This window comes from Podarcis melisellensis (genome assembly GCF_964234715.1).
Source record: "Podarcis melisellensis genome assembly, chromosome: 6".
Taxonomy (NCBI): domain Eukaryota; kingdom Metazoa; phylum Chordata; class Lepidosauria; order Squamata; family Lacertidae; genus Podarcis; species Podarcis melisellensis.
In genome coordinates this window covers 33,310,488-33,335,103 of record NC_138538.1, presented here as the reverse complement: position 1 = coordinate 33,335,103, position 24,616 = coordinate 33,310,488, and the positions used below count along the sequence as shown (strand labels likewise).

Genomic DNA, 24,616 nt, shown 5'->3' with positions numbered 1-24,616 from the left:
GGCAAGGGATATTGCAGTCTGCTGTACTAAATTTTCTTTATACTTTGGGAATGAGACTAACAAAGCCATAAATGGAATAAAGTGAGATTGTTGCTAGGATTTGCTGGTGAGGAAGGGCGCCAACTGGAGTGCCTACCTAAGGGCAGTTACTCTTGAGTAAATGTCTAAGCATGTTGCTTATTATGGCAGGCTGAGAGATGCTTACTGACAAAATAATTCCAGTCTGCTCTTTGCATGTATAAACTACAAATACTCAAAAAGCAGCCCATGAGTACAAATGAGCTAGGAGCAATAGATTTATCCACCTTGTACTGGAAAGAAACACAAGGAGAGAGAGAGAGAGAGAGAGAGAGAGAGAGAGAGAGAGAGAGAGAGAGAGAGAGAGAACGAACTCGTGCAGAGCTGGAACAGGTAGCACAGCCAAGAATGCACACAAGTGAGCAAGCAGAATGTCATATCGGGCCAGGGAGATTAAGGTTCATCACTCAGCCAAAACCCTTACTTTTATATTAGTTGTTAAATTACATCCATTTCAGATTTCCCAAAATGCCACTAGCGGAGGCTGCCATTTTGTCACACCCCCCACCACACCTTTGCTGTTCAGGATGGGGCAATCTGGGAAATTTAAAACCACCACAAGCCTGATGGAGCTTTGAAGCACTCCAATGAGCTGTCCCACCAGAAAGGTCTAGCCAACATGCAAAATATGAGCAGTGGTTTTACTCCACTGTCAGACCCGAATCAGGGCTAAAATCACAGCCTTTTGAAACTTCAGCCTGAGTGTTTCTTTGAGAAACAAAATCATCTTGATAGAATAGAATAGAATAGAATAGATAGCAGCAGCTGCACAAGGCACCTGCAACAGGGTTCTGATCCTGGGCCTGTTGTCGTTCAACATCTTTATAAATGACTTGGATGAAGGAATTGAGGGGATGCTCATCAGATTCGCAGATGACACCAAACTGGGAGGGGAAGCTAATGCCGCACAAGACAGAATCAGAATTCAAAATGAATTTAACAGATTGGAGAACTGGGTGCAAGCTAACAAAATGAATTTCAAAAGGGACAAATGTAAGGTTCTGCACTTAGGCAGGAAGAACCAGATGCACAAATATAGGATGGGGGACACCTGGCTTACTAGCTGAACTTGTGAAAAGGATCTAGGGGTCTTGGTGGACCATGAGTCAACAGTGTGATGCAGCAGCAAAAAAGAAAAAAAGAAAAAGCTAATGCTCTTCTAGGCTGCATCAACAGAAGTTTAGTGTTCAGATCAAGGGAAGTAATAAAAAGGTAAAGGTACCCCTGCCCGTATGGGCCAGTCTTGACAGACTCTGGGGTTGTGCGCCCATCTCACTCAAGAGGCCAGGGGCCAGCGCTGTCCGGAGACACTTCCGGGTCACGTGGCCAGCGTGACAAAGTTGCATCTGGTGAGCCAGCGCAGCACACGGAAACGCCGTTTACCTTCCCGCCAGTAAGCGGTCCCTATTTATCTACTTGCACCTGGGGGTGCTTTCGAACTGCTAGGTTGGCAGGCGCTGGGACCGAGCAACGGGAGCGCACCCCACCGCGGGGATTTGAACCACCGACCTTTCGATCGGCAAGCCCTAGGCGCTGAGGCTTTAACCCACAGCGCCACCCGCGTTCAGATCAAGGGAAGTAATAGTATCACTCTATTCTGCCTTGGTCAGACCACACCTAGAATACTGTGTCCAGTTCTGGGCACCACAATTTAAGAAGGATGTTGACAAGCTGGAGTGTGTGCAGAGGAGGGCAACCAGGATGGTCAAGGGTCTGGAAACTAAGCCTTATGGGGAGCACTTTTAGGAGCTGGGTATGTTTAGGCTGGAAAAGAGGAGAGTGAGAGGAGATAGAATAGCCATCTTCAAATATCTTAAGGGCTGTCACATGGAAAGAGGGAGCATGCTTGTTTTCTCCTGCTCTGGAGGGTAGGACTTGAAATTACAAGAAAGGAGATTTCGACTAAACATTAGGAAAAGCTTTCTGACAGTAAGAGCTGTTCGGCAGTGGAACAGATTCCCACGAGAGGTGGTGGACTCTCCTTCCTTGGAAGTTTTTAAGCAGAGATTGGATGGCCATCTGCCATGGCTGCTTTAGCTGAGATTTCTGCATTGCAGGGGGTTGGACCAGATGACACTCGGGTCCCTTCCAACTCTAAGATTCTATCATTCTATGACTTTGTGCGCTGTACAGCTTAGGAATCAGTAACTGGAAGCTCCTAAGCCAAATCTAGCCCTTGGAGGCATGATGCTGGATAAAAGAGGGTCATGAAAGGGAGCAGCAACTATATAAATGGGACATGCTGAAAGTATATTTGGAAGGGCAGGAGTTATGGACTTAATTTTCTTACAATTATTTGCCGTTTTTCTTCCATCATGGAACCCAATATAGTATATTTGTGGTTCCTAGGCAGCCACCTTTCCAGCCACTAACCAGACTGGCAGTAGCACCCAGTGTTGTGGGGCACAGCTGCAGAACCCCTCTCCCAACATCAGCATTGCTGTAGATGGATCAGCATTGATGTAGAAGGAATCCCTGGATGGGACTGGTGGTCAGGATGCTCAGGTACACTGGCACAAGCACGAGATTGGCTCCACCAGGGCGTTCAAGTAGCCTCAGCCACTGCCCTGTCCCAGCCCCAGCCCTATTTAGGTAAGCAGTAGTGGTGTCAGTAAGGCAGATCTACTTCACCACACTGACCACTACTATCAGTAAGGTGATGGCTTCACATGGCTTCAGACCATACCCTGGGACTTATCCCATCTAACCTCCATTTCTCTTTTGAAACAGACTTTCAAACCAAACTAGCTACTGCCTAGGACCCATCCACCAGACTAGCAATGCAGCAAGTGGAAATATCTGGCAAAGCACATTTTTGTCTGAATTTGGACAGTTCTTGCTTACAGTACACGCATAAGAGCCAAGGATAAGATTGTGACTTGCTGAAAATACCAATGTGGTTGTAAAAGCTGGATTGCTGTTTCCTCCCCTCTAAAACACAACTATTCTTAGAACAGAAACACTGTCCTGTAGAGATCCTTTGTCTTGGCTGTGGGTGGGAACAATAAGATGGGAAATAAGTGTGCAAGTAGAAAAAAGGGAGCTGAAACTAGTTGCTCTCCTGAGTTCTGAAAGACTTTATAACTTAAAGAGTTTGTGTGATATTTATCTTGAACTGGTTTGTTGAACAGACAGCAGTTGCTTTTTCAAAGAAAACAAGAGAACTATGAAGATTTTTATTCTTTGCAGCCCCTATGGGCTGGAACACACATTATAGGTCTAAGCCCAAAGGCTACACTGTGGAGGTCTTCAAGCTGAACAAGCTGTCTCTCCAGCGTGGGAGCAAAGGCACCAGGAAAAGAAGGGTTTCTCTTGGATTAAATTACCTTAAAAATGGCCAAAATACTCTTAAAAAAACAAAAAACCTGTGTAAACATACTCATTTCCATCCCCATTATTAGCTGGCAAAAGGAAGCCATCTGGGTTTTTACAGCTATGGTAGGAAGAAAAATGCTTGAAGGCCCATCCTTTTAAATAAAATAAGATTATTAATCACAGTAACATTTTTGTCACCCAATCCATAAATGCTCTTGTACAAACAGAATAAGGTTCTTAACTTCTCCAGACAATCTTACAGTTTTTGGCTGCTCTCGCTGAAGCACTCAAGTTCATTTAGCCTCTGAGGACCATTCAAGCAATTAGTAATTGTGTGTGTTGCTTTTAAAAAGCAAATTACAGATGCAAACTGGTGGTGGTCTAGATCAGGGTCCTGGCATGACAATTAACCCTATGTTCCCTGTTATGGTCCCAATCTGAATTGCTTCCTCTTCCTCTCTATCCTCTACCGCACACACCAGCAATGTACAAATGGGAGCTTCTCCCCTCTGATGCAAATAGTATCTGGGTTGGGACCACAAAAGGGAGCAAAGACTTAAAACCTTGTAACCCTGAATGTTAGGGTCCGACCCAAATCCCTCCACCTCTGGAACCTGACGTCTGCTAATTGCATGAATAGTGTCTCATTTAATAAAAACTGCTGGGCAGTTTGAGTACCATTTTATTCAGAAGCACCAGGATGCCAAATACATAGATGCATTCCTAAATGCCATTAAGATTGTGTGCTTTATTTTGTTATTGTGACTGCAGAAAAAGTAGGTGTCTGAAGCATCAACTAGAACTTTTTGTTTTTTAAAAAATTGGTCATGAACAGAGAAAGATTGTTTCAGATCTTCCCACCTTCCAGCCCTAAAAGCTTTGCATGATAAACTGTATTAAGGTTAATTCCAACAAAACTGCCAATCAATTCCTATCTACATTTGTCCCAATCCAGCTAAGCCATTTTAGCTACTTATTAAGCAAAATGGATATTCCACCTTACATTATAAAGAGGATCTCAGAGCAGGTTGCAACATACAAATTTGTTGTACATATACCCACTGACTTGGGACTAAGATCATAGGAAGCCACCTTACAATGAACCAGAACATTGGTCCATCTAGCTCACTACACTGACTGGCAGTACCTCTCCAGAGTTTCAGGCACTGACTGCCAGTACCTCTCCAGAGTTCCAGGCAGGATTCTCTCCTAGCCCTGCCAGAAGTTGCTGTGGATTTGACCTGGGATCTTTGGCATGCAAAGCAGATAGATGTTCTACCACTGAGCTGTAGCCCTTGGCCAATGGACATCATTAGGCATGTGCTGTCAGATAGTAATTCTATGTACAGTGGTACCTCGGGTTACATACACTTCAGGTTACATACGCTTCAGGGTACAGACTCCGCTAACCCAGAAATAGTGCTTCAGGTTAAGAACTTTGCTTCAGGATGAGAACAGAAATTGTGCTCCAGCGGCGTGGCAGCAGCAGGAGGCCCCATTAGCTAAAGTGGTGCTTCAGGTTAAGAACAGTTTCAGGTTAAGTACGGACCTCTGGAACAAATTACGTACTTAACCCGAGGTACCCCTATACACTTATTTGGGAGCATATCACATTAAAATGATGATGCATGTAATATTGTGCATATCTTATTATGCTGTGAACCACCTCAGGATCTTTGGATAAAGATGGTATCCAAATTTATTAAAATAAATGAATAAAATCAGTAAGGCCTACTTTGGAGTAAAAATAGACTTGACTGCATGTCCCATTGAATGCAACAGACAAACAATTCATCACCCATGTTAGTTTGAATGGGACTTCATTAGAACAAAATTGAGCATGATTAGGACCTGTCTTAATTTTAGCTGCAGTTGACCCAAATGAAATGTAGAAAAGACTGGTGGTTTCATTCCATATTACACACTAGATAATTTCTCTTATTATAAAAAATCTGCTCAATTGTTTCCTTTAAAAGGGCATCACCAACCAACTCAAATAAAAAGGTTTTTACCTTCTAATACAGGCATCCCCAACCTTCGGGCCCTCCAAATGTTTTGGACTACAATTCCCATCATCCCTGACCACTGGTCCCGTTAGCTAGGGATGATGGGAGTTGTAGTCCCAAAAGCATCTGGAGGGCCGCAGGTTGGGGATGCCTGTTCTAATAGGTAAACAGGCACAATGAAAGATGGTGAAAACTGATGATTTTAAGTAAGCTTTGTAAGATGTCAGCTGAAATCTATGAGGATGTATAAACATGAAGACCACTATGGAATGACCGAAGGTGCAGAATTATGTATCTTCTGATATGTGGCCTGAATGAATGCAAATATTAAAATATCTGAGTTAGCTTACTTGGGTTTAATTTTGGCTTGGATGTGGAGCTGAAGGATATCTGGAATTATTCCAATGGACTAATATGACAGCTTTTGCTTTTTGTCTATTTCAAGACTATAGAATGTCACACACAAAAACTGCTGTTTCGTGGTAAATCAGGATGTGGAAGGCAAAACGGCAAAGTATTCCATTTTCAAAATCTTGCTATGGCAATCATGTTAAAAGGGAAAGTTGCAGCTAACAAAATTGTAAAAAAGGAAAGGAAAAAAAGCTCCTGTTTTAAAAGGAAAGAGATGCCATTAAAATATACAACACATCAGCAGTTTCAAAGATTTTAATAAATAATGAGGATTCATTTCTTTACTGTATAAACTATAAATATACCATAGAGTCCTCATAACTTAAAATAATTTACAGGCTGAGGTAGGGGGCTGGGAGGAGGTGGGTATAAGATGGAGGGTTGGTCTATCTCAGAGGTTCTCTGTTTTCCTACTGATTACGCATACGCAGGCAGTGTCAATCCGAATGAAGCGCCAAGCTGCCTGCTTGCCATCCATTGTCAGTGCCTTGACAAAGGTGTGTGTGGTGGTGCAGTAGGAATTCCAATGCCTGGCATCAATGCCTCTGCACCCACTGGACACCGGCTTAGGGTCTCTGCACTTGGTCTCAAAAAAGTACTGTTTGTAAGGGTAGTTGTTATAGTTGACGTCCACCACCACAGTCACCTCTTTGCCTTTAATGTCTGTCGCTGTGGTTTTGTTGGCAACCCACACACTAACACTGTCGCACACAGAGTACTCTCCTCGGTTGTGCACAGGGTGAGCTGCGCGCTTGGCTCGGATCGTCCTGTTCGTAGAGTCTGTGCTGTCTAGGAACTCCACACTCGGTCCATCCCTTGACAAAGGGGGAGGCTGAGTGCTGAACAAAACCCGAGGCGACTGGAACCTCCTCTTCTGAAAAAGCTTTGGGTCCACTATGATGCTTGCAGCTTGCCCGGATTTCCTGTTCACTACCTTCCCAGTAACAGGCTGGCTGTGGTCTCTGTGCTGAGACGTTTTCATAATGTGGTGTGTTTTAGTCCGTCTGCTTTCAGAAATGCCAGATGTTGCAGGAGACCCCAGTGGTGCATTATCTTCAGTTTTTGGTGCTGCCCGTATGCCGATCAGAAATGCTATAATCAGAGTGTAGCACAGCATGGACATTACGCTATGCACCTAGGAGAGAACAGACCAGGAACATTACTGTGAGCAAAAAAAAAAAAAAGGGCGACATGCAAAAGGTTCCATTTCAAGCCTAGTCAATAGATATGTGCTGATAAGGCAGTCCCAATGAAAGTGCACTGTTAAAATATTTCATCTTCTTTGCGAAGGCCTTGCATGTGGATGCCAGATGTGGCTTTCCTCCCCGCCCCTTTCAGAAAGACTAACTCACATAGCAGTGATGTGCTTCATAAATTGGGAACACTAGGAAATCATAACTGGGTTATTGTTAATTCCTGTGGTTTTTGTTATTAGGAGATGACTTACAGAGCCATTGTTTAGGGGCTTTAATGCGGAGTGCTGCTCCTGGCAAGACTCTCCACTGGTTACATGGGAACCTTTGGAGATAGATATTTATCTATCTCAGAAGAATTATTTTTTTCTCCTAGATTGGAATGAGCCACAAAGATAGCAAACATGGCTAAAGGAGGCTTGCTTGGCGCCTTCGTTATACATCTTTAGATGCCAGGTGAAAATGTTTCTCTTCAACCAGGCCTTGAAGGGCTGATTAACATTCCATGTCCTTTTAAATGTGTTTAAATTTGTGGGAGAGGGGCTTATGGTTTTGTTTTCATTTTTATTATGTATTTTGTGTTTTTATTTTGCATTTTTATGCTGTGAACTGCCCTGAGATCTTCAGATGAAGGGTGGTATACAAATTAAATTAAATTAAATTAAATATTTCCACAGGGAGGCCAGAACTGGTATATCTCCAAACAAGATACTAGACACGCAGTATGGACATAATCAGCTTCCTAAAAATATATCCAAATAACATGTAAGAAACTTGCAAAAAACTGATATACTGAATTAAAAACCAATATAAAAGCCCTGACCTGACCATTAACCCATATACATTTGTCAGTTTTGTCAGCAGTGAAGCATTAATATATTATGGTGTTATTATTAATTTATTACCAACACTTTGCTTTAAATTCCCAGTGCAGGTTACAACATGAAAACACAATATTAAAAACTGTTTGGAACAACCTGCAGTCACAAAAGAATGGAGGGTCCTAAAAATACACACCTCAAATGTCGAAAGCCAGAGAAAAGAGTAATAAACAATTTAACCCACAATTTAGGCTGCTTAAGGGCATTGATTTCAGGGAGTTGAAATGCATGTAACTTGCGGTCACAAATGTAAACTGAGTAAATGTTGTCAAGATTGATTTCCCCTTTTTTGTCGTGTTTTGGCTGAATATACTGAGTGGACAAAAGTCTCAAGCTCTCATAAGGAAATGGTTCAGACTCTGATACTAGGCATCAGTTGCAAAGCCCTCCTAGACAAGGGGCACTCATTAGCCAGACCTCTCTGGCACACCTCAAATCATGTTTAGACCCAGAGTGAAGCCCTGTGCTGTGTGGAAGGGAAGGGGCAGGTGCTTCTTGGGCAAGGGCAAAAGAAGCACACCAGCCATATACTGCAGGAATACGCAGGCCCCATTTCCCCAACAATTCAAATGAAAGTCAGATGCGTCAGGACAGCTCAAACGAGTTTTCTGATGTCAATAGGGATGCTAATGAAAAAAGGTTTGCACAACAAAATCCAGACACTAGCACATGGTAGCATCTCCACCTTTGTTGTTTAAATACAATCCCTTGGTATGTAACTCCCTTCTGAATAGGAAAAAGGAGGTTAGGGATGGCCATAAAATGCCGTTTGGGGTTAAATGCATGGGCAGATTTGCTGCTTTGAACTGTAGCAACATTCAAGAAAGGGTTTATCTCCCTTCCTTTGGGTTTTTTTATTGCATAGTTAAATAGTATTAGGGTATTTGCTTCCACGTCAGCTTCCTAACATTAAAAAAATCAAATTGGATATTCTTGTTGATGAAATAGATTGACAGAGGAAAGAGGAAGGATTAAAAAGCAAGGACACAGGTCAGGTATGATTGTCACATGCAGTTTCAAGCTGGCACAGTTCTGTGCATCATCTGCAATGAGTACACTTCAGTATGGGGACCACATCAAAGGTCATTTCTGTTCTTCCATTCAAGGCCCTATAGCACTGTTGTTTCTTGGTAAGAAATTTTATTAATATTCACAGAGCATACTGTTCACAGATGCATCTTTCTTCAAGGAGAGCAATAATGCCAGTGGCAGGCATAGCTGGCAAGCATATCTCATTGTAAGTTTTATCAGGTAGGATTTCACAATGGCTTCAGCATGAAAAATTTCCCAGTTTTATCAACAGGGAGAAAATATAGTCTGGCATAATGCAATGCCAACTGGATAAGCTTCCATTGCCGTAATTAACTAATTGCATGTATTGCAATGTAATCATGGCTGTCCCAAAGCATTTTGTTGTCTGAAGAACAAGCAGAAGAACAAGTTTTGTCTCTCTCCACCCATTTCCGAGGTAACCTTAGTCCCCTCCCAGTGGTGCTTTGCCACAACTGGAATCCTGTTTTTTGCATCCTCCCCTCCCCTTTATCACTTTTCCATGGCAAAAATCAGCTTAAATACCAAAAGCCTTTAAAAGATCATTGGAAAGAATAATTAGCTTGAAATTGGTAGACTCATGTATCCTCCCTTTTATAAAATTCAAGGACACACAATTCACTGAAACGGTCTCGCTATCTTGTTTGATACTCTTTTAATTATTTCAAAATTGATCAAATGATTAAAAATCATTTAATTACTTCTACACACCCCTGCTTCTAATTTAATGACTCTGTTGCACTCAAAACCATAGTGGTGTTGACCCTGTATACCATTTCTATAATATATCCTTAATGGGTAAATTGGGAATTCTGTTAAGAAAAAATAATTGTGAATATGGAATAGGGGAAAGTATTTATTTGAGATGAATAAATTTAAGAGCATATTTCAATGTGCACCCCCCCCACAAAAAGTCTTTAACATGTTGCTATACAGAATATTGAAGTATAAACTTACTGAACTCTCCATACTGCTAGAGCTGTTCTAGTAAAATGCGGGGCTTTCCTTTCCCAGTAGTAAAGTTTTGAATTGTTGATGAAATAGTAATCAGTTTCTTCATACCAATAGCAAAGCTCTTTCCCCCTTAGATCTTAAACACAAAATTATTAAAAGAAAGAACGTTTCATTGAGAAAGACTGAAATTGTTATAAGGTACCAGCTTGAAAGATCGCTGCAAATTTCACCCTGATCCTATTTCTGTTTACCCAGAAGCCCCACTGAATGTATCAAGACTTATTTCCACATAAACATGCATAGGATCAGTCAGTTATCTATAAATGCACATAAAAGCTTGTGTTTTATATATCTATATCTATCTATCTCTGAAAGCTCCTTTAAATGTATTCAATCAGCAGAACAATAATAAGATAAATAACTGGTCTGTCCAACTCTCCACACACTGAGATACCTTTGTTAAAAAGGGACTTTAAAAACCATCAACTTAACACAATCCACACTACTATTAGGTCAGAATCAGCAACTAATGTACACAAAGTTCAAGAGGATAAGCCAAGCTACAGCAGAAAATAATTAAAACATACAGGAGACATTCTAGAAACATCTGATGGAGAAGACTGTGTCTGAGAAGCAAATCTGAAAGTCAGGCAGCTGAATCTTCTCCATTCAGCTCTTGCACCACTAGCAGTTAGAAAAGTCCTATTCTCTGAGTGATTCCCCCCTTTTCTCTATAGTCTTGCCACAGTTTACAAGCAACAAATATCCCCCCTCATTCATTGGGATTCAGAACTTACAGGGTTAAGATGTTCTGAGTGACGCCTCACATTCTGACGTCAGGTTTGGAAGGTGGGAGGAGTTCTACTCACTGTCTCTTTGTCTTCGTGAGAGACGGCAGCAATAGCTATGGCGGCTAGAAGCCCAGGAGTGTTTGTCTGAGAAATGTCGCAATAAAAGACTGATAAATGAGCACACAAGACTGCGTGTGTTTGCATGGATCTAAGGCAGCAACAAGCAACAGTTTTTTCCGCTGTGTTTCTACTCTGCAAGGCGTGAGATACGCAGATTGGCGCAGCTGAGAGGGAAACGTGCCGGACCGCTATAAACTGCACCTAATTGGGGTCGTAAGCCAATTAGTCACGCCTAATTATTCAACAATTCTTAAACAGCTTTAAGTAATAATTTCAATTCTGCCAATAAACTTCACATCAGATCTTATGACTTGATAACAGCCATCTCCCTTTCCATTGGTTGTCTCTTTTATGCAGCATTGTGGGTCAGTTTTTGAGTTATCTTTCTTCTCATACCCAAAGGGATTTACAGACAAAGACAGCTATCCAGGCCGTGTGGTCAGCATGACTAAACTGCTTCTGGCGCAAGGAAACACCGTGACAGAAACCCGAGTGCACGGAAACACTGTTTACCTTCCTGCCACATTGGTACCTATTTATCTACTTGCACTGGCATGCTTTCAAACTGCTAGGTTGGCAGGAGCTGGGACAGAGCAACAGGAGCTCACCCCATTGTGTGGATTAGAACCACCAACCTTCTGATCGGCAAGCCCAAGAGGCTCAGTGGTTTAGACCACAGCGCCACCCACATCCCTACAACCAAATATAGGCTTACAAACAATACCTAGGCAGAGACATTCACATCTGGAATTGTTTCCAGAAGTACAGCTAGTGGGTGCCTATTTCCAAAATAGCTTTCTCTCAAGTGTTGGTAGAAATAGTAGCAGCTGATGAGCACTTGGCAATAAGGCATGTCAATTTAAGACATTTTTCAGCAGCCTCTTGCACGTTTGTATGCTTCTTTTAGCATTTCTTTCAGCATTTGCCATAATACCAACAACCCATCCAAGTCTCTTACGCTGATTGACTACCAACTTAATCTCACAATGCGGGACACTTCCAGAGTGTTGCTATTTTTGGGTGGGATTCAGCCACATACTGGCAAACTCAGTTTGTGCAATAAAAATTTATTTAGAGGTCTTATGTAACAAACTTTCTTCCCCAAAAATATTGGACCACTTGCATGGGAAATGTACATGGGGAAAATGACTGGAAAGTGTAGGATAATGTTTGCATGATACAATGTCATCTAAGCACACTGCAAACAAATCAGGATGAATGCTCAATTATTGGATCAGCCGGAACCCGGACCTCAGACTCCAATCTAGGCTTTCCTGTCTCTGACATACAGTAAGAGTGCTTAGAGGTGCTTCCTTACACTCTGATTGGCTCTTGCGTTTCAGTAAAATATCTACATTGGCATTTAGGGCTGCATGTTTATTAAGGTGAGGCAAGACCAGTATGCAGCAGGTCAAAGAGTTACAAATTAAATCAAAGAATGAATGCAAAGTATGAGAATTCTCAGCAAAGAGGCAAGCAAGCTCTTTTTCTCTTCCTCTTGACCCTCATCCCACTCTATTATGTATTTAGCAAAGCAGGGTTAAATTCTCTCCCTGGCATCCTCTCTAGCATCAGCAGCAATATAAAAGACTGGACATAAGGATTTTTTCCAGACTATTTTCTGTCCTCTTCCTGTTGTTAAAATAGCAAATTATTCAAGTGCACAAGCTTTCATCACATTTAATATTCAAGTGTATATTTATTTCAACTGACAATCACAGCTCAATTATCTCCAACAAACCTTTGGGGAATGTCCCATTGTTTTCAATGTGCATTTTTGCCATTTGTTTTAATACGCCCTCTGACTGTGTGGTGCTACAAACAATATTTTGGAAGGGACACTGTGAAAAAGGCACTTGAGCAGTGGTGGGTGGATTTGAGTTTACTGAGAAGGGGCACAAGACTGGCCAGATGGGCAGAAAGGCAAAGTGATCCATGTCTTTATATTGAGAAAGAAGCTGAGTGAACACAAAAGGGCACTTTATTGATGGGGAATTTTGAGTTCTGGTAGGGCATTTCCCCATCCTAAAAATGCCCTGCAGCTTCAAGTTTGAGGGGATGCCTCAGGCTTCTTCCTGCTGGCCAGAGTCTAGGTGACTCCTCATCATGGCAAAGTGGAACATTTCCAGGATGACTGACAATGTAAGAGCTGTCACTTCCCAAAATGTGTGACTTAAGTCACCTGCATCACTCTTTTATAGCAAGGTTGGAACAGGCATGATATCCAGAATAAGGAGCAGCAGTGTATTAAGTGTAGTGAAAAAAGGCAAGTAATGGCAGATACATCATTCACGAGGCTTACTGAATCTGTGGAGCCAACTACACAGCAGGAAATTCTTGAAGCAAGTTGCTCAGGGTAAATGTTAACAGTAGGCTGCTTAGCTTTTCCTATTGAAAACAGCTACACTGCAGGGGGTTGTCAGGTCTTACTTCTCTGTATGAGGTACTCAGCTCACACTAAGAAAATATAGGTACTGAATCAAAAGAGCCCAATTAACAAATGAAGACAGGAATAAGCAATGTCTTTACACTTCAGCTGGGCTTTCCTTTAAGTTCAAGAAGGCTTCATACCATGTGCCTGACAACTGTTTACTGGTTTGGGGCTTTTTTGTTTTGTTTTGTAAGGTCATTTTATTTTTAAAGAAACTGGTGCTGAAAATTTAAGAGTAAAAGGAAGGAATCTGCTTAAAAACAAATGTGCTGAGCTTGCTGATCTCATGTGCTGAGTAGTCAACCTCCCCAGCAGAAGTGGGTTGCTTCATGAAGCTGCAGCCACTAAACTAGTTTCCTAGCAGGTGGATCATTGCTGCTTACCAGGCAGGAGAGAGATGGGAGTGAGATGGTGGGGACATTGCAGTGGTGCAAATGCACCTGTGGAGCAACCCAGTGCTCCTGCCAGTGTGTTTGCACCATGACAACCTCTTCATAGCCTTGCCCCTCCTCCTCTCAGTAAGCAATAACCAACTTACTTCCAAGGAAGCTGGCATAGTGGTTCCGCCTCATCCAACAAGTTGCTTCTACTCCTGACCTGCTTTCAATTAACGCCCAGGGGAAGAAATTGTGAGATAACTTGTCACATGGGGCTTTTTCAGATCGGATCAGGAATGGCAGGGGAGCAGAATGTTGGAGAAACCTTTAACTGGAAGAAAAACCACAAACCACCCATGGCTACCTTGCAGTTAAAAAGTAGGTCCAGTTCTTTGCCCACTAAATCTATAAAGTGCCATGTGAATGAAGCAGAAAAATGGAAGCCTCCTTCATACAGGCGAAGCAAACTTTTAAGTAGGCAAGAGGATAGGTTTCAGTACAGCACTAACCTGTACATTCTTCTGACTACTATGTTCTTCCTCCTCCTCCCTTGGGAAACTAAGCTTAGGAGGATGTGAGAAGTCCCTTATATCTAACTGGGTGTTGGCCAGAAAGTTGCTCCACCAGCAAGATCTTTACTGGAACCAGCTGGCATACTGCACCCAATCTTAGTTCTGTATCAGTCACAATGGCCTGTGCAGTAAGAAGAGACTGAGACTGACAAGACAGGGGCAATGTGGGTTGGTGGTTCTCGAGTCTCTAAAGTCTGTTTATTTCTTATTTTGGATAGGATTAGTTTGACTTCACCCCCCCCCAAGGTGCACTCCTCCATCGTCTCCAGAGACATGCATTCACCTTGAAGGAGCAGGTGCACAGCCTTGAGGTGCTCTGTTGCTTGTGACTCAAGTGACTTCGGTGGCCCAAAGCACCTTTCACCAACTTTGGTTGTATAACCAGCTGCAGCCTTTGCTGGATAGGGAGAGCCTGGCTTCAATGATCCATAATCTAGTAAAGTCCAGGTTAGACTACTGTGGTGTGTTATATGTGGCACTGCCCTTGAAATTGATTTGGAAGCTTCAACTAGTACAGAATTCAGCTGCTAGCATTTACTGGTTTTCCTAGATACAGCTATGTTACATCAGTCCTGAAAGAACTATATTGGCACCTTGTTTGCTAACAAGCCAAACTCAATGTACTGGGTCTTAATGTAATGCCCTAAATATCTTGCTCTCGCAAAGAATCTCCTCCTGTATCTGATAGCAGTTGCTTGGCCACAATCATCCCAGAACATGAAAAAGAAGAAGCCCCCCACTAAAGAAGATAAAGATCGGTAAAATAAATTAATGGACTATGCAGCAATGATTAATCAAATAGAAATTCAAGAAAATAAAAAGACAATAATTTGAAAAATGAAAAATATTTATTGTATATTTTCAAAGCATTGTATATAATATTATATGTTAGCAGGATTTCGAAGAACACTTGTAATATGATAAGGTATAAAATTGGGAATTATTATGAATTGAAGATATTATGGGAGTGCATGAACAAATGTAAAACAAAAGAACCAAGAAGGGGGAGTGGAGGGAAGTCAAGGGATTTTGGAAATCCCATGTTTGGGAATTGTTATGTGATCTTTGTTTGTTATTGTAAAAATTAATAAAATAGTATAATAGACAGACAGACAGACAGCTTGCTCTGCCATGATTTGGAAGTGGTAGTGATTACCAAAAGCTTTCCCAGCCTATATCAGGTGTGGGGCTATGCAAAGCTGATCAGGGCTGTGCGCAACTCCCAGTGGGCCCTGCTACCTCAGTTATGGAAACTGGCCACCAGCGTCATCTTCAAGCTGCCAACTTAACATTTTCTTTTGAGTATCTTTATCTCCTTGGGTGTGCTGTATGCAATCTTTAAAAGACACCATAGCAAATGTTGCAGCTGCATACTCCTGTGTGGCTGTGGAGGAGGAGAAGCTGTAGGGGAGTCTTCCTCAGTCTGAAGATGCTGGGAAAGCCATGCTTTTCATTTGACTAGCCATTTTATGCTATAGTATTTTCAAAATTTATTTAAATAGTTGTGTTCCTCTAAATCTTATTGTATTCTTTATGTTTCATATTATATCTATAGATCGTATACTGCCCTAAAATCCATTTTTGGATGAAGGTGCAGTTTACAAATTTCTGAAATAAAGTAGATAAATAGATAGGTTGTTGTACCCAATGTTCTGGAATTCAATTTTCATCAATGAGAATTGTTTCAGAACAAAAGCTGGCTGCTGTTCTCTTCCCACAAAACAGAAAAAGCTCATGCCACACAGAATGTACAAAATTACATTCTTTGTAGGACTATCCTATTAAAACAATGGTTTTGCTCTAGGTCCACCACTTTAAGCAATGATAACCACAGAGCTACTATTACGGGTTTATGCCAAAAATAATTTCATTGGATTTCCAAGCACTGCCACCCTAAGAAAACAGAGCCTCTGTTTCAACTGGCGGCTTGTTATAACCACAAGAAAAAAGTTCCAGTTTCAGCAGTTTTTTTCAATGTTCTTGTCGTCTATATTTTCTGGATTCACCATGAAGGCTAAATCCAGTAAATGAAGCAGTGTCAAGCAAACGATGCTAAGGATAAAAATCTGTCAGTGTTTCCATTGTCAGTCCAATTCTCAGGGATTAACATCATTCGCTGAAATGAAATCTTTCTTTGCAAGTTGTCAATCCAGATATAAATGATTTCCCCTGCTTGCTATTTGAACTAGTTGAAATCCATTTAGTTTAATAGCAAACAGCTATATGCTTCCACCTCCAAAAGGTTTGCTCTCTTTGCTCATGCAGAGGACACAACCAGAAACGGGTCACAAAAATTAGGGCAGGGAAAACCAAAACTGGAAGACCACTAAAAATAAAACCCAACTGCCTTTATGGAATACTATTCCATATTTAATGCTGGACTGTACACATGATCACAGTATGTGTTTTCTCCAAGATGAATGCCAGTACATAACATTTATGTCAAATCCTTTGAATTCTCTATTTCTCTGAGCATTAGATGGTAGTTGTTGAGCATAATCAGCCTCAGTGGACCTCAGTGATGGTAAACTTAACTAAGAGTGGTATCTTGAGTGCTTCTGCAATTACACATTATAGTCCTAGGCTGTTAAATTATGCCAAAAAATAAAGTAAATAGAACGATAATTCTCTTATATCCATGCCAATGAAAGTAGGTTTGTCTACTATCTCGCAGTAATAGGCTCTTAGATTTCCCTTACTTGCTTCCACCCTCAGACACACACACGATGCAAAATTTGTGAGTGGACTGAAATTGCTACGCTGATTTTCACTTTTGAGAGAGTTTTTACTATGCCAGAACACAATTTCTAGGCATGCTTGCTGAACTATGCACAGCTCAAGAAGAAAACTGGGGCCCCATATCAAGTCACTAAACTGGTAACCCACCAGTTTGTAAGCCAAGAATTTTTGCCTTTTGCCTCTACTTTAGCTACTTGCTGCATTCATAATAATTCATCATTCAGTGCAGAGTTCAACGTGGATTAATAGGTTGACTCTATCATAAAATGGAATGTGTTTTATTTACTATAATTACCTGTGTAGCTCATTGCAACACCTCCAACTTCCCCATAAACACTGTGCTAATTGACTATTGTATAAATTGTATTTGTCCTTGCAATGCCTGTTTACACTTTATAATACAAGTATTTCTTCACATCCAAGTGCTTCACATGTATTTGCCAGTCCCTATGCAGTGGTGATCCTTTATTAACCTCCATTATTCCATTATTAACCTCCCTATGTCCCCCCCCTTTAGTTGTTCACTTTTATAGGTTGAGGCCGGAGCTTTGCTGGCATCCAGTCTACATTTTCTTTCTTCTTTTTGGTTTTCAGAATCCCAGTTTTGCTTTTAGATCATTCAATAAAATGTAAATAGCTATTGAAGGATATAGCAAAATAACCTCTGTCATGGCTCTGACTGGCTGTAGTGCATGAAAAAAGAATAATTGGTGAAGAGGAGCAGGACTCTTACTGCAATTGCTCGGGCGTTATGGCACAACCTGCTGAATGAGACAGAAAATTGTACTTTTCTGGTGGCTTTTGCAAATGGACACAAAGTCTACCTCATCCAGGAGTCCTACAGCTGTGGAAAGGGTGTTTTGGTCCTATCGTACGCTGCTAGAAAGCGCACTGTTATTTTAAATGTTCCTTTTTTATTACAGTTGATGGTTTATCTGCTAGATATTGCCTCAAGCCCTGAAGAGACAGCATACAAATGTGATATTGCCTCAAGCTGTGAAGAGACAGCATACAAATGTTTATATTTATTTATTTATTTACACACACACACACACACCCCAACCCACCCTTTGGTATCTGACAAAATGTCAACAACATGGTTAGCTGTAATAAAGACTGAGCTATCAAGGGTTGTTTGAAGCTCATATTCAAAGTGGATCCATCTACCCTTTCATTAACTCAGTAGCAAAGGTCAGGGGGGAGATGAAAACCTGCTATCCTAAATTTCCTCGATACGCATATAATTACATTTCAAAAACAAAAAAAGCTCACAATCTTCTAGTGTTTCGTGTTTCTGGTTCCATTTGACCATGACATCATGAACAAAGGACAGCTCTCCACCCAGGGAATTGGCTCTGGGGTTAACAAGAGCTCCATAGAACCCATCTGCCTCAAGAGACTACGTTTATTTGAGTAAGAGAATCCTTGAGATTAAGAGCAGATTTCTTTTTTTCCCACACCTATAGAATGAAGGAAACCAGGCGCTCTCTCCCTCACCACTAACCCCATGCAATTTAGATATTTAAGACTCAAAGGAACATGAATTCATACAATTCCCAGCAGAAACTGCAGATGCCCTCCCTCTCTGTACTGACTTTCTTGTTTCAATTATAGCCAATGCCCAGAGCTTAGTCACCCATTTTGGGGAAAGAAAAATCAGTGTAACTTCTTAATAGAGTCTGCTGGCACCCCCAAACCAGTCATATCATGCAGAATTCAAGTGCTGAAAGAAGTCCAATTCAACTATGTTGAAAAATCTAGCTTTTGACTTCCATGTTATGATCTCAGGCTTAATACTGTTGAAGTTAACACAGTTCAGGTTTCTGCCTCTTCCTGGGTTAGTTATTTCTAAAGGTGAAGGAGAAGTTTGGTCTGCTTTTTGCAATGGACCAGCCCAGTTTTTAAGCCTTCAACTTGCTTGCACATTATAAAACAACTATCAGCCAAATTACTATTTTTTTCCAGATTTTGTGATGCATTCAGTATGAAAAATGCACAAACTTGTGCATTTTTTTGTAAAGAGTAGAAACAAGAACATGCATCTTAAGAGAAGAATGTGTATAAAATGTTTACAATTTAAATATAAATTAATATACTCTTTCAAAATATTTGCAAAACAGCAGGCCAGAACAGACCTATGATTGAGCACCAATGAAACTGACGTAGAATTGAAATGGGTTTGTTTGTCCATCCCTAGATACTTCCCTTTGTCGATCTTCAATTTTCCAAGGTAGATATGCCTATTGATGCTGTAGAAAATATATAGTGGAAATGAAAAACTATATCTCAAATTATGTGTTTACTACTATGTAACACCTCCCACTCAGTAAAATATAATGTTACACAAAACATACTGTTATCATCTTTATGATCAGTTTGAATTAGATAAACTGTTTTACTTTTCTAATGTTGCTTTCAGTTTGTTGGTAGGAGACTAGATTTAGGCTCCAAATATACAGTGGTACCTTGGGTTACATACGCTTCAGGTTACATACGCTTCAGGTTAGACTCCGCTAACCCAGAAATAGTGCCTCGGGTTAAGAACTTTGCTTCAGGATGAGAACAGAAATCGTGCTCCGGCGGCGCAGCGGCAGTGGGAGGCCCCATTAGCTAAAGTGGTGCTTCAGGTTAAGAACAGTTTCCGGTTAAGAACGGACCTCCGGAATATACAGTATTTACAGGGGCATCTCTATTGCCTCAGCAACTGCAACGATGCTCTCTATTTTGCCAAGCTTGTGGTGTGGCAATGAATCTACCAAACAGAACATTGGGTATGGAATGCAGTTGAATGAACACTGATATGTAGAGCTGAGAATAGTAAAGGTACCCCTGCCCATACGGGCCAGTCTTGACGGACTCTAGGGTTGTGCGCTCATCTCACTCTAGAGGCTGGGAGCCAGCGCTGTCCGCAGACACTTCCGGGTCACGTGGCCAGCGTGACGAAGCTGCTCCGGCGAACCGGCACCAGAACAGCACACAGAAACACCGTTTACCTTCCCGCTATAAAGCGGTACCTATTTATCTACTTGCACTTAAGGGTGCTTTCGAACTGCTAGGCGGGCAGGAGCTGGGACCGAACGACGGGAGCTCTCCCCGCCATGGGAATTCGAACCGCTGACCATGCGATCGGCAAGTCCTAGACGCTGAGGTTTAACCCACAGCGCCACCCGCGTCCCTAGAGCTGAGAATGGATTCTGACAATTAGTGCTATAAGTAGGATGTGTACTTGAATGTGCATTCCAATGCACATTCAATGACAATAGCTTCTCTTTTGCACTCACTGGTGTTAGCAGATACATGACTACATGATGTGCTCATACTCACTATATGTGATCATATTCACCATGACCAGCTAAAATCATGCACTGGGGGAGAATGAACCAGCACAGTTAATTTTTTTTAAAGGTGACACCAGAACAGAAGCAGAATGAGAGCAATGGTTTTGAACAGACATGAAAAACCACATGAAAAAGTTGAAAGCAAAGCTTTGGAGAATACTTTTTTACTCCTTGTAAATGTTAAAGAATGAAAATTCAGCATTGCTCTGATGGCTGACCTTTCGAGTGAAAGAATCTCTCCCACTTTCTTCCCTCTCCTTTTTGCTTCTAGCTGAAAAATCATAGATATCTGCATTTAGATTCATGCATATGCATTCAAAATGTAGCACAGTTGACTTTTTGCGGGGTTCTGATTATGTGATATGAATGCTGATAAACTGCTATTTCCGATGCAAACATGAGTTCTAAAATGTTCCCGTTAATAACCTGAAAGAGCCAAAATGTGCTCCAACTATTAACAACTCATAATTCTCATTGTGCCTGGCTGGAATGTTTTCACACTTATCCACATTTCCCTTGTGAGCTGCATACTCTGTTTCCCTTTTGAGGTCTTACTCCTTTCATTTTGCAGCTCTGTTAAAAGGGTGATTTCATTGCTTTGTCACTGCTCATAATTTGAAACATAAAAGACTAGGAAACTATATTAAAACCTGAGTTGTAATTGCAGCCACACTGTTGGGGTTGCACAGTTCTCAGCACAAAATGAAAGCTAAGGTCTTGAGTTTATATAAGGACACTCCTCAAATCGCAAATGTAATTAATGATACAGCCCCTAGTTTGCATAAGCATCACCCATGGGAATCTGGCAAATATTTATTGGAAACAAATGAAGGGGAATCTTCCAACAGCATCTGTATCTCCTTTCTCCTTTTCTTCTATACACTGTATATTATACCAGCAATTCTCCCTTGCTTCTAATTAACAGAGATAGCCACATAGCATGTGTATTTATACGGTTTCCTCTGTTGAAAGAGAGCCTTTTCATTTTTTTTAAATTCAGTGATGTGCCATTTACTCCCACCCATGCTGAATATGCTGGTTGCAGTATTTAAAATCTCCAGGAAGACACTTTTAAGAGTAGACTCAAGTATCTTAAGGTTGGAGCACTTCTGTTACTCAACTCTTCATTTTTGTATTCCCATTGAACTCAACGGGACTTACTTCTGAGGATTGCACTGTTGACTAATCATTAAGTTCCACTGAACAGAATGGAAGTACCGTAACTTCAGGTTAAACATGTAGGATTGTGCTGTAAAACACATTACAAAGCACATCACTGAAGGATCAGAGTTTTTGGAACGTATGTCAGCAAACAAAATGCACGGAGCTAAATTATATGTTACTGAAGTTGCTTATTTATTTTAAAAATTCACAAAATACATTGGGCTTATGAAGTAGTAAATGCACTTCCTTAGGTATAAATTACACAGATGGTATTGAGTGTTTCCACAATTAATGCTCCCTCAATGAGAGTTGAGACAACAAGCCCTGCCAGAGTCTATAGACTTCAGAGATTTTATCACCAAGCACAATGAAATTGAGTCAGATTATAAACAGACCGGAGCCAACACCATAGTAACAAACTTGAGAACAATGCCTATTTAACAATGAAATGTGTGTTAAAGCATCTGCTTACAATTCTCTTGCATGGGTGTTGGAAAAAGGCTGCTTGCTTCCTCTTTAATGAACCCAAAGGACTACATTATGAACTCCCTGAGATTCTGGTGCTCAATAAAGGTTCAGCCAAGTATACAGATCAGGGATACGGAGATAAATACACACATTTTTTTTGAAATAAATTGAGGATCTGTGCTTGCACAGGTGTAGAAGGTCCTACATTATTTCTGCCATTGCTTATGGTGTGTGGTTAGAGTAACTGAGGGGAGGGGTGTACAGAATATTGATGAATACTATTATGTAAGTATGCCCATGTGTATGTACAGACAAGATAGCAATTCTGGTTTAGGCAACATTATTCCACAAATGTACCGTACCTTCCCGTGTATAAGACTATGTTTGTTTCTTTTAAAATCATGCTAAAAAGTGGGGGTCGTCTTATACATGGGTAGTGCATAGGGTGGACATTTGATTGGTTACTGCCACAGCTGTCAGCAGCTATTGTGCGTGTTACTGGTTGCTGTGTCAATAGGTGGTGTTGAGTGGCTGATGCTCCAGCAGTTGGGCAGGCAATTTGCAGCTCCTGGGACAGATGGGAGTTGATGGACAGACGGGAAGCAGATTGACTGACACGTGCGGGTGAGCAATTTTTGGCAATCCCCCCTAAAAAAGCTCCACAACCCTGGGTAATCCTCCGCAAAAAAGCTCCACAACTTTTAAATTTGAGTCCCCCAAAATAGGGGTAGTCTTATACACTGGGGCATCTTATAGACAGAAAAGTATGGTATGTACAATTGAAAAAAGAAGAAGAAGAGTTTGGATTTGATATCCCACTTTATCACTACCCTAAGGAGTCTCAAAGCGGCTAACTATCTCCTTTTCTCTTCCTCCCCCACAACAAACACTCTGTGAGGTGAGTGAGGCTGAGAGACTTCAGAGAAGTGTGATTAGCCCAAGGTCACTCAGCAGCTGAATGTGGAGAAGTGGGGCAGCGAATCCGGTTCACCAGATGACGTGTCTACCACTGTTAACCACTACACCACACTGAACATAAGCACTCCATGAAAAACAAGTCCAATGCATTTCCCTTCCTATGTGTTAACAACAGATGGACCATTCTAACCAATGTGACCAGTACAAGAAACACTGCTGTCACCATAATGGTCTACATTATACCCTTAGAAATAATACCAGCATACAGCTAAATATGATGGGCTATGTGGTGGTGCGATTGCCCAGGATCACTTTAGAAGGAATGAAATACAAGAGGAAAAAGGCACTTGATGTAGCAATAAAGGTGGTGGCTGTGGCAAGAACAGACATAAGAAATGATAGGATTAAAAGAGTTTGCGGATGGATTTCAGATTCCCAGACATCACTATTTATTTTTTTTAATCCATTTTTATTAGGACATCACTACTTTCCAGGTAAAACTTAAACCGTGAGGACACTTAGTTCAGCACTGAGCTAAGCCACTGTTTGGCTTAGAATGCTATATATATGGATCTGGCCTTATGATTTAGCTCAGTCTGGGCAAACTGAACTGTGAGCTATAAGTTATGGTTTGTCTGGAGAGTACAAAAGCACAAGTCTGGATTTGAACATGGTAAGCCAGACCATGGCCTAACTCCAGCTCAGCCGAGCCCAGCAGCAAGCTGATCAGGGAGAAACAAAGTGGCTGTGATCTCTTTTCTGGGATCTCCCCTCACCGTTTGCTCTAGACCATGTTTTGCCTTAGTGTAACATGCAAACTGGGTCAATAGTTTAAAGTTTAAATGTGAAAATACTGACTCTTGCAATTTTTGCTGGCTGCAATGGACTAGCAAGGTCACCTCTCCGGAAATATCTCTTCTATGCATAGTAGCTGGACTGTTGCAAATATATAGGCCAAAATCAAAGCATTTGGACAGGGTGCATAAATTATAGGGGTAAACGTCAAAGGCGTGAATGAGTCACTTACAGCACAATCCTAACCATGCTTACTCAGAAGTAAGTCTTACTGATTTCAACAGGGCTTGCTCCCAGGTAAGTGAGATAAGGATTGCAGCCTTAGTTGGCAGTTGTATCTCTGTTCATCTAGTAAACAGCACCACGTGACTCTGTCTTAATATATACTTTATCTTTGCTCTGAGATGAGATAAAACCACATTCCTTCCTTCTAAGGTTTATAGGGCAACAATAAATTTAAATTTATGGTCATATATTCTGTAGTCCCTCTTGTGCTTAGCTGTACAGCTAAAGATGCACATAGCTATATATGTGCTGAGCTATGCAGCACGCTGCTCTTTTACCAAGGTGGTCCCAGTGCCACTGCTGTAAAATGTTTCTACAAGAATGTGTTATTTATTTAGAACAACAAAGCACAGCAACAAGGGCGGGTGCATTTTTCTGCTTTACAGATTGCTGGGTGTGGATAATTAAGATATTAAGCATTCCGCCTCTACATTTCCAGCACCCAGCCCAGAGAGACTCTATAGCAAGAATAGCGGGTGACCTGATTGGCAGACAGTATGCTCTGTTTCTGAGAATCATATTGAAAATCAGGCTCCAAGCATTGCTGGGGCTTTGGTGGCATTGGAAGCCAAGTTCATCTGGTGAGAAAATGATGGTAAAGAGAATCAGCCTTAAGGGTAATCTCATAAAAGTGAGCAGTAAAAAAAGGAGAATGTTGATTCTGGAAAACCCGGCGCTGTGAAATAGTGCCGCTAAGAAACAAAGACAGGCTTCCAATACCCATTAATAA

The 24,616-nt window shown here is 41.3% G+C and overlaps 1 protein-coding gene across 6 annotated transcripts in view; it reads right to left on the bottom strand.

Annotated features, from left to right (window-relative positions):
- Positions 1 to 6,064: 6,064 nt before the first annotated feature.
- NGF (nerve growth factor) overlaps positions 6,065 to 24,616 on the bottom strand; it is a 53,967-nt gene continuing 35,415 nt past the window's right edge. For 3 of the 6 annotated variants that reach the window (XM_081917433.1, XM_081917432.1, XM_081917434.1), the window contains one exon: positions 6,065 to 6,945. In XM_081917433.1, the coding sequence (XP_081773559.1) occupies positions 6,202 to 6,933 (732 nt within the window). In that variant the 5' untranslated portion in view covers positions 6,934 to 6,945 and the 3' untranslated portion in view covers positions 6,065 to 6,201. Of the gene's footprint in view, positions 6,946 to 9,891; positions 10,025 to 14,116; positions 14,175 to 24,616 lie in introns of those variants that run through there. The other 3 variants (XM_081917430.1, XM_081917431.1, XM_081917429.1) reach the window with 3 other exon arrangements.